The sequence below is a fragment of the Benincasa hispida genome, chromosome 9, assembly GCF_027475165.1.
Source record: "Benincasa hispida cultivar pf3 chromosome 9, pf3_genome.v1.1, whole genome shotgun sequence".
NCBI classification, from domain to species: domain Eukaryota; kingdom Viridiplantae; phylum Streptophyta; class Magnoliopsida; order Cucurbitales; family Cucurbitaceae; genus Benincasa; species Benincasa hispida.
The window spans coordinates 54,216,078-54,232,367 of record NC_143486.1 but is presented as its reverse complement, the minus strand read 5'-3'; the positions used below and the strand labels follow the sequence as shown (position 1 = coordinate 54,232,367).

The following is a 16,290-nucleotide window of genomic DNA, read 5'->3' as shown; positions in this document are numbered from 1 at the left end:
GATCGAACAACCGTAGACTCCGTGTGGTTGAGAATGATCTGAACCAGGTTCTTGCTATATGTAGTGACAACCAAAGCTATATGGAGGAAATTCATTATATGTACAATATACCTATTGTTCCTCCACCAGCTCATAGACATAGAGGACCTATTCGGGAAGAGGATGAGTTTGATGAGGTTGCACATAATGTGGAAGAGTTGCCCCCTATGATGCAGATACAGAGTCAAACTGATTATGCTAGTCTGATGATGCCAACATTTGGTTCAGGACATTATGACTCAGAGGCTGGTCCTTCGTTTTCATACGTGCATGGGCATGGTTGGGGTCGTGGAGAGCATAATGAATATTTATATTATAAAGCGCTTGCAGAGGTACCAGAGCAACATCAAGAAGAACCCGAGCAACCTCAAGTTCAAAGTCGACGACGACAACCAGCTCGAAATCGACGACGTCGCCTCGTGGGACACATTGATTTTTGTAATTATTTTTATATAAATGAGATATTTGATTTTAATTTTTTATTTTTATGATATATTATTTTTTTAATTTATTCTTTTTATATATTATGAATAGTAATTATTTTGATATAGAAACTTTTAAATGTCACTGACATAAATAGTAATATCAGATAGTCTAAATCTAAAAAGTTAGGTAAAAAAAACTTCAATATTCAAATTTACATATTTTAGATAATAATTTGGGGACATAATAAATCAAATCAACACTCAAAACCTTCACATGAAAATCTATAATAAGAATGTATTATTGATATAAAGAACAGAAATATCACAGTAGTGAGTCAAGATTTTGATGGAGTTTTTTTTTAAAAAATTATAAATAATAATAAAATCTTTATGATATCAAGCAATAATAAAAAGGCATAAGAATATGATGAACCAAAAAGATGAAATGGCCCAATCTACGAGTAATAGCAGTTAAATTCTAAAAGATTTATCCAAATGAGTGTGTTTCCAAATGGGTTAGAAAGAATAACATATCAAGCTGGAAACTCCCAAGTTAAAAAGAAAAAAAACTAGAAACTCTCGCTCTCTCAAGCTCTCTCTGTTCTCGCTCTCTCTCAATATCTCGCTCTCTCAGATTTCGCTCTCTCAATATCTCGCTCTCTCCGCTCTCGCTCTCTTTCAATATCTCGCTCTCTCTCTTACTCTTCCCTCTTTCGTTCTCTCCCAATACAAAATTATTTTTAACACATCAAATAATTATGAGTGTTATGAGGAAGGTCTCCGAAATAAGGAAGATCTTTCGTTCTCTCCACCTCAAATAATTATGATGAAGATCTCCGGAATGATAATTAAACCGACTCAATAATAATGTTAGGGCAAGGTCGAGAGTTTAAAGTTTGACGTACAAAAAATATAAAAGGAGAAGGTCGAGCTTTCAAAATTCGACCTACTTAAAAAAAACAATATTTTTACAAATAGTTTAAAAACATTCTAAATAGTATCTAAAAAGACAATATCCTTTTAATTTTTCCGTGTGCCCTTTTCCTCCACACGATTGGATCGGTGATCGCTCAAATCTGTATACAACAATGAACAAATCGTCGTAATTACGCCGTAGCGCCATGAAATCCAAATCCAAAACCAAATCCAATCAAGAACGACCATAAACAGTGGCCGCTCAACCAGATCTGATCTCCGCCATGGATCTACCTCAATTTCTTTACCATCAACGGGATCAATCCAGGTACATCTCTCCGTCTTCCTCCGCCCCCCCTCTTCCTCATCCTTTTTTCCCCGACGATCCCAATTTCCACTTCCCTCCCAATCACCACCACCACCACCTTCATAATCATCCCGATCAACCCCTAGATTTCCCTCTCCCGCCACCGCCGCCACCGCCGCCGTCTTCGTACCGTCATCTTCCCATTCATCCACCCCCATCACCCGCGCCTCCGCTTGGTTATAATCCCTCTCAACCCCAATTTGTTGTTTCTTCGTCAATTCACGACGACCAATTTCGATCTCCGCCCCGTCGTCGTGAATTTCAGCGTTCCCCTCCGCTTTCTAGTCGAATCGCTTTCGACGGAGGATTTGATCGTGATTTTGTTGACCTCAACCATTCGTATCATGACAGTCGATTTGATGTTTCGGATCCATCCAGAGTCGCGGTGGATAATCGACCACCATTACCGCGTTCTCCTATTGATCTTGACCATGGAACGAGGCACCGAGAAATTGATCACAGATCTGGGATGCCATATCCGCCCCCTGATATGTTTAGGTATAGTTCAGGTAATAGTTCTAGGCGGGGTGCGGATTACAATGATAGTTTTCAGACAAATCCAAGAGAAGAGGTGCTACGAGCACGCGGTGAGGAGAATTATTATCTCCACGATCAGCTTAAAGAAGATTCCAACGTTTCCTGTATGGAATCTGGAGCCTCGCAGAGTCCATTGTCTAGAGGTAACAAATTTACTTCAGGAAGCTTTGATAAACACAGGTCTGGCTCGAATTATGAAAGGGAATCTTTTAGGAGTCGTAGGAGTGGTAATGTAGTGGGGAAAAATCAGAGATGGGTTCATAGCAAACAGACCTTTAGGAACATGCACAATTCGTACTCAGATGGAAGTAATGATAGAGGACATGGTGACCGTAGTGATTTTCGATTTATATCTGGAAAGCATGGCCATTCTAATGCAGAATTAGGAAAATATTACAATGACAATGAGGTTAGTATAGAAGGTTATAATGAGTACACGTCCACTCCACGGAAGCAAGTACAGAAAAAGAGTGCTTTTCTTAGAATTCAAATGGCAAATCCTTGTCACAGTAACAGAGAGAGTGAGCAAGTACGTGATTCTGATTATTTTGATGAGAAGAACAGTTTCCTCAGAGGAAAAAATCAGGTTGGATCTCTATGCTACAGAATGGATTCAGGGAAGAAGAGAGAGGGAAGTCCCATGGAGCTTGATGTTTCTTTTAAATCCAATTCGTTGGTGGCCAAGGCAATTGTGGCACCAACACAGTCTGCTCCTATTTCAGATATGGATACAATGCCTGTAAACGAGAAAACTACAAATGTCTTGGTTCCTCACCATGACTCTACTGACTCACATTTAACTGGACAGAACAAGGATGATTTAGGTACAAATGATGTTACGAATCTTGCCACTTGTCCCCAAGACTTTAAAATCAAGCTGAAGGATTCAGAAGAGAAGGCTATAGGTCCATTGGCTGGTGATGAATCTAATAATTTAAAGGATTCTTCAGTTAAAGGCAATTATTCGCTTAGAAAAACTAACGTTGAAAGGCCTTCACAAGGAAAGGTGTCAGATGTAGAAGGGAGGAATGTTTCAGGAAAAGCAGCTACAGTGAGGAACATGAAGAAGAAAAAGGTTGTGAGGAAAGTAGCGAAGAAGGTAGTAAGTCCCCAGTTGTGTTTACAGACTAGAAAAGGTGATGGTAACCCACATGTGAAAGTAGGTAGTTTGACAAATATTCCCCCAGTTGTCACCGAGTCTGATCAGGGTTTAGAAGTTTCAGAAAACAAGATTTCTACATCTGGAAAGAACTTAGACCATGGTTTTGTATTAAGAGCTTCTCAGCATGATATGTCAGGATCACTAGATAATAGAAAAGCAGACCAATCTGTCCTCCCTGTAGCATCAAAAGAATGTCAAGCCAACACTGTTATGGGCATGGAATCTGTACCTGCAGATAAGACTAATAAAAATAGGTTAGATTTTCCATTAAATTCCCTGATAAAACAGGGAAGTGGAACTAGTGATCATCTTGAGACAAATGGTTCTTCTACGGCCATTCCACCCCTTTTAAATTCTAATAGGGATCTTAAATTACGAAATGGACATAATGAGTTTGATTTTGAAATTACTAAAGGGATTGAAATGTCGTCAGTTGAGAATGTATTAGGTAAAGAGTCTAAAGGTACCATGTTTTTTCTGGCAGGCAGTCAGTCTGGATTATTGAGTCATCTACATGATGATCTTGTTAATGGAAAGAATTTGGCTGTTAGCATAGGTTCTCCCATGGATTTTAACAATGGAGTAACTCAATTTCAAGATAATACTCCACTTTCTGAAACTTGTTTTGTTGATGGAATTTGCAAGCAGCTTTGTGCAAATAAGGTGGCTGGTCCTCCTGAGACTGATGTTGTAGGAGTACCTGCAGCAAAAGTTACAATTAGAAATTCTTTGGTGAGTGTAAATCCCGAAGCATCTGAGATGCAGATTGATTCCATAAATTTGGAAAAAGATAGCAGTGGTGACCATCATACTAATCAGAATTCAGATGACTGTCGTCATTGTACTAATATACTAGTGGATGAGGTTCTTAACTGTGAGAGGATTGGTATTACGAGAGTACAGGAATCTTCGGGTAGTAGTTCTGTTTCACTAGGTCTTAGTTTAATAGAGAGATCTACCAAAGCCGAGGATTTAATACTAAGTGAACAAGGTGAGAAATTGTTGTCTAAGGTGAGCAAACCAGATTTTGCAGGTCCTGTTGACATCAATCAAGAAACTAAATCTGAGAATTTATGTGTAAGTTTCAATTCTGATGGTCATTGCCCTTCAGAGCAGGATGTTTCAGGTCTTGAAAGCATAGTAATGGGGGAAAATTCTACCACCACTGGAGAGAGTGCAATGCATGATTACACTTCATTAGGTAAGTCGTCAAAAAATAAATTGTTGATGGGTTTTGACGTTGATGATAGAGGAAATGAGACATTGTTGAAGTCTCGAGAGAAGCAAAAAATATGCATTGCTAGTCCTGTTTTGCCTTGCCCCAGTGCTGAAGCTAATGATGGGGCTGCATTTACATTCATTTCTAGTTTAAGTGATCAGCTAAATTCTAATGGTGAATCAATGGAAGGAAAGGAGGCTGCAGCATCCACTAGGGATGCTCTTTTCACAGCTAATCCTGTTTCTACAGATTGTTTAAATGGGATCAGCATGATGCTCGATGATATACCAACAAAAGAAATTGCCATAGAGGTCAATATTGACAGAGACCCCTTAGAGTGTCTCTTGAAATATGAGCAGCCTGAGAAAAACTCTTGTTCAATCCAGGAGGAGTCGACTGTTTGTCAGTCGCTTTCTCTCTCAGCATCATTGGGAAATGAGCAAGAAGAGAGTGATGCTCCCATAAAGGCCACAAATCAAAGAGATGATATGGACGTAGTCACTGGCAGAAGAAAAGAACTAAACGGTCATGCTGCAGAAGGGCAATCAATAAGTTGTAATAATAAGACTGAACAGAGGGACAGTCCTGAAGTTCCATCCTCGCAAACTTTAAATTGTTCAAATCCAGAATCAGTTAAAGCATCTAGTAATGTTGGCCAGGATAATTTGCATCATATTGAAAGATTTGCTGATGGGAAGGGATTCCCCACTGCCAAGTCTGATAGTGAAATTATGGGGAGTGTGTTTGATAAACGAGGGGATTTGGGTTCTTCAGAAGCTTATAATGTTCCAGAAATGCATAAATTAAATCGTGAGGCATCATTCAGCCATACTGACTTAAACATGGATTGTGCAGATGACAAAAAAGTGAAGAAGAAATCTAATGATGAAAATGAATTAAAGGCATCTACTGACACTCCGTTTCCACAGCCTTTGGCTGTTCATCAGAAATTAGGTTGCACCAATGCTGTAAATAATTTGTCCACCGGCAAAGTATTACCACGGGTATTGGAAGAATTAAAAAATGGACTTCAAGCTGACAATAATTTTGCCAACTCATGCAAAAATGAACAGAAAATGGGTTATTACAAATCTCAGGCTTTTCCTGGTAAATCTTTTTCCACATACACTGCTTCAAAGAAGTTAACATCTGCAACCTATAGTAAAAAACCCCGAAGTTGGCATCGAAATGTAAATTCTCCGTCTCCGGCTCCGGCTCCTGGAAATAAGGTTTGTTTGAGCTTTATTCCTCCCCAAGCAAAGTTACTTGGAGGAGATGGAATGCTTCAGAGTACTTCATACATTCGTAAAGGTAACAGCCTAGTTCGAAAGCCTTCTCCAGTTGCTGCTCGAGTTTTGGGGTCTCATGATTTGAGTTCAAGCTCATTAGATCAGCATGATTGCTGGCCTAGCATAAAATCTAATAGTAAGGTTGAGGTCACTAATCCTCCTTTCCATTCTAAAGCAAGGGGAACTGATGCTAATGTTGATAAGCCCTATCCTCCTCAACTATCTAGTGGGCCTGGGTCGCCTAATTATTCCATTCCTATGGGAGATTGTGACCCATCTCCTTGCCATGAAACTGAATCATCTCTCATGAAGTCTAAGCATGTTAGTGATCTGTCAAGGTTGGTTGGGGATTCACTCATTTTGTTAGCTCCTAAAACTCAGGTTGGTACTGCTGATGAAAAAGAAAATCTGACTGAAACAAGGAACAAGAATTCTGTCTCTTTAGTTGTAAAAAAGATGGTGTATGTAAAGCGCAAGTCAAATCAGTTGGTTGCAACTTCGAATCCCTGTGATTTATCAACTAAGAACATGGAGACGACTTGTTCCTTGGCCTCTGATGGCTATTACAAGAGGAAAAAGAATCAGCTAATCAGGGCCTCACCAGAATGTCAGATGAAACAGACTTCACTGCCCACTGAAGATATTTCAAACCCCGGAGCCAAAAGCTCTTATGGAGATGGAGATGCTAGAAGTTTCAATAAGAGGCAACAATTTAAAGGTATAGTAGCTAAATAAGAGCTTTATTGGCCTTGTAAATGTTTCCACTGAAACAGTATATTATGAACAATTTCATTTAGATCTTAAATTTTTATATTTCACTATATTGTTGTATAATGAATGAAAATAATGAATATGCATCGTAGAGGCGGCAGTTTTACAGGATTCTTTTATCTTTTTATCCCTTGTCTGCCTCTGCATAAGGGCACATTTTCTAGTGCTTCCAGTGCTGTGTAAATCTCTTATTCCCTACACCATTCATCCTATTCATGCGATTACTTCTATATTTAATTGGTAATGGCTTTAGCTACTGGATTCCGTCAAATTTAAATGTCCTTTGATAGAAGGTTTGTAAGTTTCTCTTTTTCCATTTCCACTCATTGGGAATTTTTTCTTTGAACGTAGTTGTAAGACTTCTATTTTTTTGGTTAAAAAAACAGAACATATTTATGGCGTTTCTTTATCTTGGAACGTGCTTTTATTGGTTAGAAAATGAACTGTTGATTCATGTCTAGGTGTTATGGTTTTAGAAAAGAAATAATCATGATGAAGAGTTTTATGGATTTATAGCTCGTGCATCGTAGTCTTAAAATGTACGAGATCTGGATCTTTTTCATGTTTTACGTTTCAAATTATTGTTTTGTCTGTCCTCTGAGGTCATCTCCATAATAAAATTAAAAAAAAAAAACAAATAATGATATTGATAAGAGATTTTTTAAATTATTACCTTTCATTTAAGAGGAGCTTTACTAAGTTATTGCTGGCTTTTGTTGTTACAAGTCATCCAACTGATTTGTCTTTGTTTGGTGCTTCTTCCCAAGTATGCTTTGTATCCCTGATAGTCATCGTATTTGTTTGTATTTAATTTCTTCCATGCATTGGGGGTGGGTGTGGGTCTACTCGTCCTGACATTCTTAATGTCATTCCTTTAGGATGAAATATAGTCAATAGTAAAACTGAATATGGATTTTCTTTACAGCTGTAGTGAAAACACATGGGCCTTTGAAGTCCTCTTTGGTATGGACACTTCGCAGTTCAGTTGCTGCAGGAAATGGTGCTTGTAATTTGCAGAACCATAAGATGGCTCCTCGTCTTTTTCCTTGGAAAAGAACATATTGGAAGACTTTCAAGCTTAATGCTTCTACTCAGAGAAACAGTTCTTCCTCTATAGTCAGGCATGTTGTGCACGAACTATTTCCAATCTTATTTGCACTTCTTTCATTCTAAGGTGGCTGTTAGGTTCAACAAGTAATAATTCCACTTTTTTTTTTTTCTTTCACCAGAAAATTGTTGCTGTTGAGGAATAGGAACACAGTTTATAAAAGATCAAAACATGGATTTTCACTTCGAAAATCCAAGGTACTAAGTGTTGGCAGGTCTAGTTTAAAGTGGTCAAAATCCATTGAAAAGCACTCAAAGAAAGCTAACGAGGTTTGTTGGAAGTTGGATAATTATATATTTGTAGGCTGCAATTTTGTCTTCCACTATTTATCCTTTTTCTTGGGCACTTGTGGAGGGAAGAATGAACTTTGACCGTTTATAACATATTTTTAGAAAATAGTTTCTTTTTATTCTTCTTTAACATAGGAAGCTACAAGGGCAGTTGCTGATGCAGAAAGGAAGAAAAGAGAACGTAATTGGGATGCATCTGCTTCCACTGACACTCTGGGTGGAAACCAATTTTCTTGTAAGTCTGTTGGTTATTGTCAATTTCTGTGGGATTGGGTTTTAATTTTGCTGGCATGGCCAAATGATCTGCAGTGTTTCCTTTAATGAAGTGATGTGGGTTTGGATATCTGTAGTAAATAATGGTGACACTTCCTTAACTGTCTGGCAAGTCATTTTTTTTTCTACAAGAAAGGGTAGGAGGGGTTATCTTTCACATTTTATTCATGACACACCTCTCAGCTAGTTGATACTTGCTTTAGTGGTGGATGTTCCTTGTCGTCTTTCCTGGATTCTTTCGGCTCCTGCAGGTTTCTGTTTTTTTGCTTCTGTTGTTAAAAAATTGTTGGAAGCGCAGTTTAGTTTCTTCATTTTAATTCTTGTAACATTTTTCCCTTGTATATTTTATATTGTAGTGATGAATTTTTTTTTTTTTTTTTTTTAAATTTTGTCATTGGACGTTAAGAGGTCCATCTGGTTTTTTTTTTGTTGGTTGCTTTTCAATGTGCTTTTCATTGAAATTTTTAACATACTAGTATGTAATCCTTACATTTTTCACAAGAGCTAAATAACTATTGGGAAAAAAAAATGTACTAGAGATCAAAACATTTATGAAGTCCAATACAGGATCTAAAATATGTTTGAACCTAACTTTATATTCTTAAAACAAATCTCTTGCTATTGAGTATATTATTTGCACTCACAGGTTTAAGAGGTATAGACATCCTCTAATTTCATTGTTATTCTTCATTTTTCATGTCCTACAGATGACCAAGCATCTGGTTCTACTGCTCTCCAACCAAAAAAGAGCGCTAAGAAATTTTATATTCCACGGAGACTAATGATTGGCAATGATGAGTATGTGATTTATTTAAGCTAATGCATGATTTGAGTATGTGCATGGATATTAGATGAACAGTATAGCTGTGTACTTGTATCAATGTAATTTTTTATTTTTTCTGTAGAAACACGTGCCAATTTTAGTACTTCAGTTTCATTTACATACTAGTTTCGAGACAATTGTACTAACATTCTTGTGATCGACTCTGAAACACTGGTAGATATGTTAAGATCGGAAATGGCAATCAATTGGTCAGAAATCCAAAAAGAAGAGCACGCATATTGGCAAGTGAGAAAATTCGATGGAGTTTGCACACTGCAAGACATCGTCTGGCTAAGAAGCGGAAGTACTGTCAATTTTTCACAAGATTTGGTAAATGTAACAAAGAAGGTGGCAAGTGCCCTTATATTCATGACACTTCCAAGATTGCAGTCTGCACAAAATTTCTTAACGGTTTATGTTCTAATGCAAGCTGCAAATTGACTCATAAGGTTCAGCACTGATTGAATTGATGGATGTTTCTTGTTTAGGCCTTGGTTTTGTTTATTGTTAAATGTCGATAACCTTTCATCTCAATTTTCTGCTCTCCGCAGGTGATTCCAGAAAGGATGCCTGATTGTTCATACTTTTTACAGGGTACTTTTCAAACTTCATCTTTTCAAAAAATATATATAGCACTGCAGGTTTATGATTGACTTCTTGACAGGTTTATGCAGCAGCAAAAATTGTGCTTATAGACATGTAAATGTGAACTCAAAGGCTCCTACTTGCGAGGCTTTTCTCAGGGGCTATTGTGCTCTGGGCAACGAGGTAATCTCCACTCTTCAAACTTTAATTTCTAGTTTACTAGGCATGAAGGACTTGCACATTTATTTAATGTAGCTTTAACTCTAATAAATATGGTGCAAATTTTCCGGTCAAACACTTTTTTCCCTGAAAAGAAATTTAAGACTTTTCAGAACCTAGTCAAACCTTATCAGAATTGGTACCTTTTCTTCGTTAGGCTTCCACTGTACTGAAAATCTTCAATTTTTTCAAGTGCTTCTTGTGATGATGGAGACCCTTCCTGACCAAGCACTCAATTTATTTCTAGTGAATGCTGTTTGGTAGTGGATTCTGAAAAAAATGTGTTCAAAAGCCGTTTCGTAGAACTGCTTCTTAGAGCACTGCTTTTATCCTACTTCAAATTTGCTCCTTTTGGATACTATTTTAACTTTTAAAGACAATATCGAGTTTTCAACTCAAGAGATTACCCTCGCTAATGAAACTTGGAACCTAATTATTCAGTGCCGTAAGAAGCACAGTTATGTGTGCCCCTTGTTCGAAGCAACGGGAACATGTCCGGATAGATCGACATGCAAACTTCACCATCCTGAACGACAAACTAAAGGAAGGAAAAGGAAGCGATCAGAAGGGAAGAATAATGATCAAGGACGCTACTTCGGTTCTATGAATCAGGATGTTTCTGGGTCTAGAATGGTGGTGACTGAGAAACAGCATCCTGTTAAATCAAATGACCCTTTTCTTGAAGGAGATCTGACAGATTATATTAGCCTTGATCTCAGTAGTGATGAAGATATTGTAGAAAGCCACGACTCAACAAGCCAGACTACGTCCTTTTATCAAGGTTACCTCTCCGAGTTACTGTTAGACGATCCTGACGAGTTAATCAAACCGGTTAGGGTAATGAATGAGAATCTGAGTGTGCAATAGTTGGCAAACTGAGTTGAGTTGCTTGCTCCTTACTGTGAGCAAGGGTTGTATCCAATCTTTCACCATTACGGTTTAACAGAGTGTATACCTGCTGCTAATAATCTCTAACAGAACCACAGTTGTAGTTTTAGATTAGTTTTTTTTTTTTTTTTGAAAGGTATTGCAATTAAAGTGTAGGGTGGAAAAATCGAATCTCAAAACCTTGAGGTCGATAATATGAACACTATGCCAGTTGAGCTATGCTCTTGTTGGCCTAGGTTAGTTTTTAGGTCTTTAGTTTTTTGTTTTTTTTTTTTGTTTTTGTTTTTGTTTTTTTCTTCTTCTTCTAGTTGCAGAAATCTGGATGAACTCCGTTTCTGCCATTGCTGTAGATGGACACTTTAATTTGACGGGAATGAAATGATTTTGTATGAAAAGCTACCATGTTCTTTTATTTTTTATCTTCCAAAACTTTTCCTTATAGAAGTTAGGAGGTAGTTCTTGTTATCGAGTTTTTGCTTATTTTCTTAAACCTCTTTTAAGTGTGTAGAATGTTTAGAAAGATTTAGGAAAACCTCTTTAAATGGTGCAGCATCGTGGTTCTTGTGCTTTTATTTGTAACAGTTTTAGTTCTTTTATTTAAAAAAGGAAAAAGAAGGAAAAAGAAAAAGAAAAAAAAGGCCAATAAATACGTACTTTACTTAAGCTTCCGTTTGGTCATTTTTTGAAAAACAATATTTCTACCTATGAATTTTTCTTTGTTTTGTATACCTTGCAGCACTACTGTTTTGGGAAAAACATTCTAAAATCTTAAATATAAGGTCTTGTTTGCTAATCATTTGGGTTTTTTTGTAATCATTTGGTTTTTTTTTTTGTTTTTCGTTTTTGAAAATTAAGTTTATTTCATCTATATTTTATAACGATTTACATTTTTCTTGAGTACAATAGTTGATTTTTTAACCAAATGTCAAAAAAATAAAAAAAGCTTTTTGCAAGATATTTTTTTTAGTTCTCAAAATTTTGTTTGGTTTTTTAAACAATTGGTGAAAAGTAGATAATAAAGGAATAAATTTGGAGATGGAAGTAGTATTTATAGGTTTAATTTTCAAAAACAAAAACAAAAAACAAAATGGTGGTTTTTGTTTTTTTGTTTTTGAAAATTAAGGGTTTAGAGAATGTGAAAACTTAGTTTTTGAAAATTTGTTTTGGTAGTCGATTAAAAATAAATATTTTTTTAAGGAATGTGATAACTATAATATGAAAGTTAGGAAAAAGGAAAATAAAAACAAATTTTAAAAATAAAAGAGCTGGTGACAGGAATAACATTTTTTAAAGATTCAGTTTGAGAAGTAGCAAAGATGCTTTCAAGTTACGAAAATAAAAATTTGATTTTTTATTTTATTAATTAACAATTAATAAATTACACAATACCCCAAAGAGCATATGTAACAAATTCATTAAAAAAATTACCGGTTTATTTAAAATCACACAAACCCAAATTTTTTGAATGTTCAAAAAAAAAAATATTTTGTCTAAACTATAGTTTTCGAATTATTAGATTTGCACACTCTAAATCTTTTTGTTTTTTCATTTAAAAGATTTTACCAATAATTTGGGAATCGAACGAACAAATTTGATCTTAACCTTTTCTTTAGCAACTGTTTATTAAAATTGTATTACACCTTAATTGAAATAAGTACTATATGCCATATACAAATTTGAGATTATTTGACAATTGTGTGATGTCCATTGGTTAACTGCACGATAATTTTAGTACATTGTTGAAGGGCCAGAGGAAAAATTAGTAAACATAAGAAGAAAATAGATAATTTACTTACTTGAAAGTTGGCGATTTTGTAAAATAAGGGACAAAAATTATTGAGAATAAAAAAAAATTATCAAATTAATTATTTTTCTTCCTCTTAAATCTTCTAATTTTAAATTCACTCTCCTTGTTTTGCCTCATCAAGCCTTCATTACGCTCTATCCCCTAATTAGCTCGTTTACAAAGGTCAGTTGATTCCTCTAAATCTCTCTATGATTGGGATGACAAGTCCAAAGTGTCATTTAGTATCCATAAGGTAAAGGATCACAACAACTCGAATCCTAATTTGCAAAATTCGATTAAAAAGAACATATACTTCTTGCTATTGAGATTTTTTCTTAATATTTAAAAAAGAATCGATGAAGAATAATCTCTGGATTTTGCTATAATTGATGCCACCGGATCCAATTTTACAAAATAAAACCATTTCCGATGGCAAACATGGTGGTTGCCATATGGATTTCAATTTTCATAATCCCTAAATTGCCCTCAATAGATATGCACTTGATGTTTGAGATACGGTATAACTACTCTCTAGTTGTTTAGATAACTATATTTCATACAATTTTACTAATACGGTGTAATTATATTTTTTATGTCCAATTTACTATATTTGGATTTCCAAATTTGAATTTTCAAAAAACAGAATCTTTGCTTATTTTTCGTGGGTGTTTGGATTTTGAGTGTTTATCTAGCAAATGTGTTGGTTCTCAATTTTAAAATTTAGTTTATCTTATTTTGATAGATCCTTTAATTATGTAGGTTATCTTTAAAAAATTAGTTTTATTTTATTAGGCCCCATTTAGTAACTATTTAGTTATTGATTTTTGTTTTTTTTAAAACTAGGACTCTTTCATCCACATTTCTCTATAATGGTTGAAGGCAAGATGACAAGACGACCTTTTACTGGAAAAGATTATAGAGTCAAAGAAGCCTTGGAACTTATACACTCAGACTTTGTGGTTCGTTGAATGTAAAACCAAGAGGAGCGTATGAATATTTCATTAGATATTATTCAAGATACATGTATCTATACCTAATGCAACATAAGTCTGAAACACTTGAAAAGTTCTAAAGAATATAAATCTGAGGTTAAAAACTTGTTAGGTAAAAAAGATAAAAACATTACGGTCTGATCGTGGTGGAGAGTATATGGACTTTTTCATAACTATATGATAGAACATGGTTTAACATCCCAACTCTTAGCCTCTGGTACACCTCAGTAGAATGGTGTATCATAAAGGAGAAATAGAAACCCTATTGAACATGGTTCAGTCTATGATGTGTTATGTTCACTCGTTCTAGGGATTTGCAACGGAGGCTGGTGTTGACATTTTGAACAATGTTCCAATAAAGAGTGTTTCTGAAACACCTTTGGAGTTGTGGAGAGTCCGTGAATGTACGCCACTTTATAATTTGGGGATGTCTAGTCCATGTGCTTATGACAAATCCCAAAAAGTTAGAACCACATTCAAAAGTATGCCTATTTGTAGGCTACCTCAAGGAAATTGATGTTGATATTTTTTTGATCCAAATGAAAATAAAGTGTTTGTATCGACAAACGCTACATTCTTGGAGGAAGACCACATGAGGGACCAGAAACCATGAAGCAAAATAGTTTTAAGAAAAATTTCTGAAAATACTATTGAAACTTCAACAAAAGTTGTCGAATAGGCTATTACATCAAAAAAGTTGTTGATGTTGGTTCGTCTGGTCAAACTAATCCATCTCAAGAGTGAGATTGCCTCAATGTAGTAGGAGGGTTGTGAACCTATCTGTCTACTACGTGGTTTAACAGAAGCCCAAAATATCATTAATGATGATGTTGAGGATCCGTTGTCTTATAAGAAGGCAATCGAAAATGTTGACAAAGATGAATGGATTAAGACCATGGATTTAGAAATGGAGTCTATGTACTCTAATTCTGTCTGGAAACTTGTAGACCAACTTGATAGGATCAAACTTATATGTTGCAAGTGGATCTACAAGAGCAAAAGAGGTGTAGATGGACAGGTGCAAACCTTCAAGGCTAGATCATTAGCAAAGTGTTATACCCAGGTTGAGCGGGTGGACTATGAAGAAACCTTCTCTCCTGTTGCTATGATAAAATCTATTTAAATTCTCTTGTCTATTGCCACATATTATGACTATGGAATATGAAAACTGGACGTCAAGACTGTCTTTTTAAATGGTAATCTTGAAGAGATATCTAGACTTAACTAGAAGGATTCATAGTACAAGGTCAAAAGCAAAAAGTTTGCAAGTTTAATCGATCCATCTATGGATTGAAACAGGCATCTAGATCTTGGAACATGAGGTTTTGATGTTGCGGTCAAAACCTATGGCTTTAATCAAAATGTTGATGAACCTTGTGTTTACAAGAAGATATTAACAGTTCAATAGCTTTCTTGGTGTTGTATGTGGATGATATCCTACTCACTGGGAATGATGTATGTTTTCTGATCAAAATTAAGGAATGGTTAGTTGTTCAGTTCCAAATGAAAGATTTGGGTGAAGCTCAATATGTTCTAGGGATCCAAATGATACGTAAAAACGAAACGCTAGCCTTGTCTCAGGCATCGTATATTAACAAAATTCTTGTCAAATATTCGATGTAGAATTCCAAGAAATGTTTACTACCTTTTTGGTATGGAATTGTTCTTTCTAAGGAATAGTGTCCTAAGACACCTTAAGAGGTTGAGGAAATGAGATGGATTCCTTATGCATCTGCGGTAGGTAGCCTTATGTATGTCATGTTGTGTACTAGGCCTGATATCTACCACGTAGTGGGAGTGGTCAGTAGATTGTCCAATCTAGGATTTGATCACTGGATAGCGGTCAAATTCATTCTCAAGTATCTTAAGAGAATGAGAAACTATATGTTTGTGTATGGTGCTAAGGATTTTATCTTTACAAGATACACTGACTCTGATTTTTATACTAATAAGATTTTGGGAAACCCGTATCAGGATTAAGGTTTACTCTGAATGGAGGGGCTATAGTATGATGCAGCACAAAACAAGGTTATATTGTCGAATCCACTACGGAAGCTGAATTAGAATGCTTATTGATCCTTGTTGCTTCCACTGCATGCTGATATACTCCTACATTAAATTGGATTTAATATATATGGTTATTTATTTATTGGACTTTAAATAAAAGTTATTTAATTAAATATGAACTAGAGTAGAAATAGGAAAGACTAGGAGAAGGGGGTCACCTCTCCTCTTTATAAATAGTTCTTCATGGCCCATGTTTGTGATACAATTGAATTGGGAATTCTGAGTTTTAGTCTCCTACTACTTTCAAAATAGTCTTTTCTCTACTACTTCTTTTTCCTCTTCCAAGTCTTGGAGATCACACATCCAATTCTTGGGATCCTAGAGAATAACAAGGTTTCACTTACGGTGGTGTCCTTTGACCATTGAAGAGACATTCTGGAGAAGGCGTGGAGGGAATCAGGAATAATTTGGGAATCTACAAAGGTAAGGTTTAACTCTTCCCTCTTTTCTTCTCTTAATGCATGATAATCTTGATTGTTTATCAATTATGTTATACTATATTTTGTTTAGGTAAAATCGAAAACAAAATTGCAAG

At 35.7% G+C, this 16,290-nt stretch overlaps 1 protein-coding gene across 1 annotated transcript in view; it reads left to right on the top strand.

Moving 5' to 3' along the window:
* Positions 1-11,305, top strand: part of LOC120085770 (Zinc finger C-x8-C-x5-C-x3-H type family protein) — a 12,701-nt gene extending 1,396 nt beyond the window's left edge. The window contains exons 3-11 of the mRNA XM_090318203.1: positions 1,708-6,671; positions 7,650-7,845; positions 7,954-8,101; positions 8,258-8,357; positions 9,103-9,193; positions 9,397-9,667; positions 9,770-9,812; positions 9,883-9,986; positions 10,464-11,305. Coding sequence (XP_090174329.1) covers positions 1,708-6,671; positions 7,650-7,845; positions 7,954-8,101; positions 8,258-8,357; positions 9,103-9,193; positions 9,397-9,667; positions 9,770-9,812; positions 9,883-9,986; positions 10,464-10,889 — 6,343 coding nt within the window. The 3' untranslated portion in view covers positions 10,890-11,305. The remainder of the gene's footprint in view (positions 1-1,707; positions 6,672-7,649; positions 7,846-7,953; positions 8,102-8,257; positions 8,358-9,102; positions 9,194-9,396; positions 9,668-9,769; positions 9,813-9,882; positions 9,987-10,463) is intronic.
* The last annotated feature ends 4,985 nt before the right edge of the window (positions 11,306-16,290 follow it).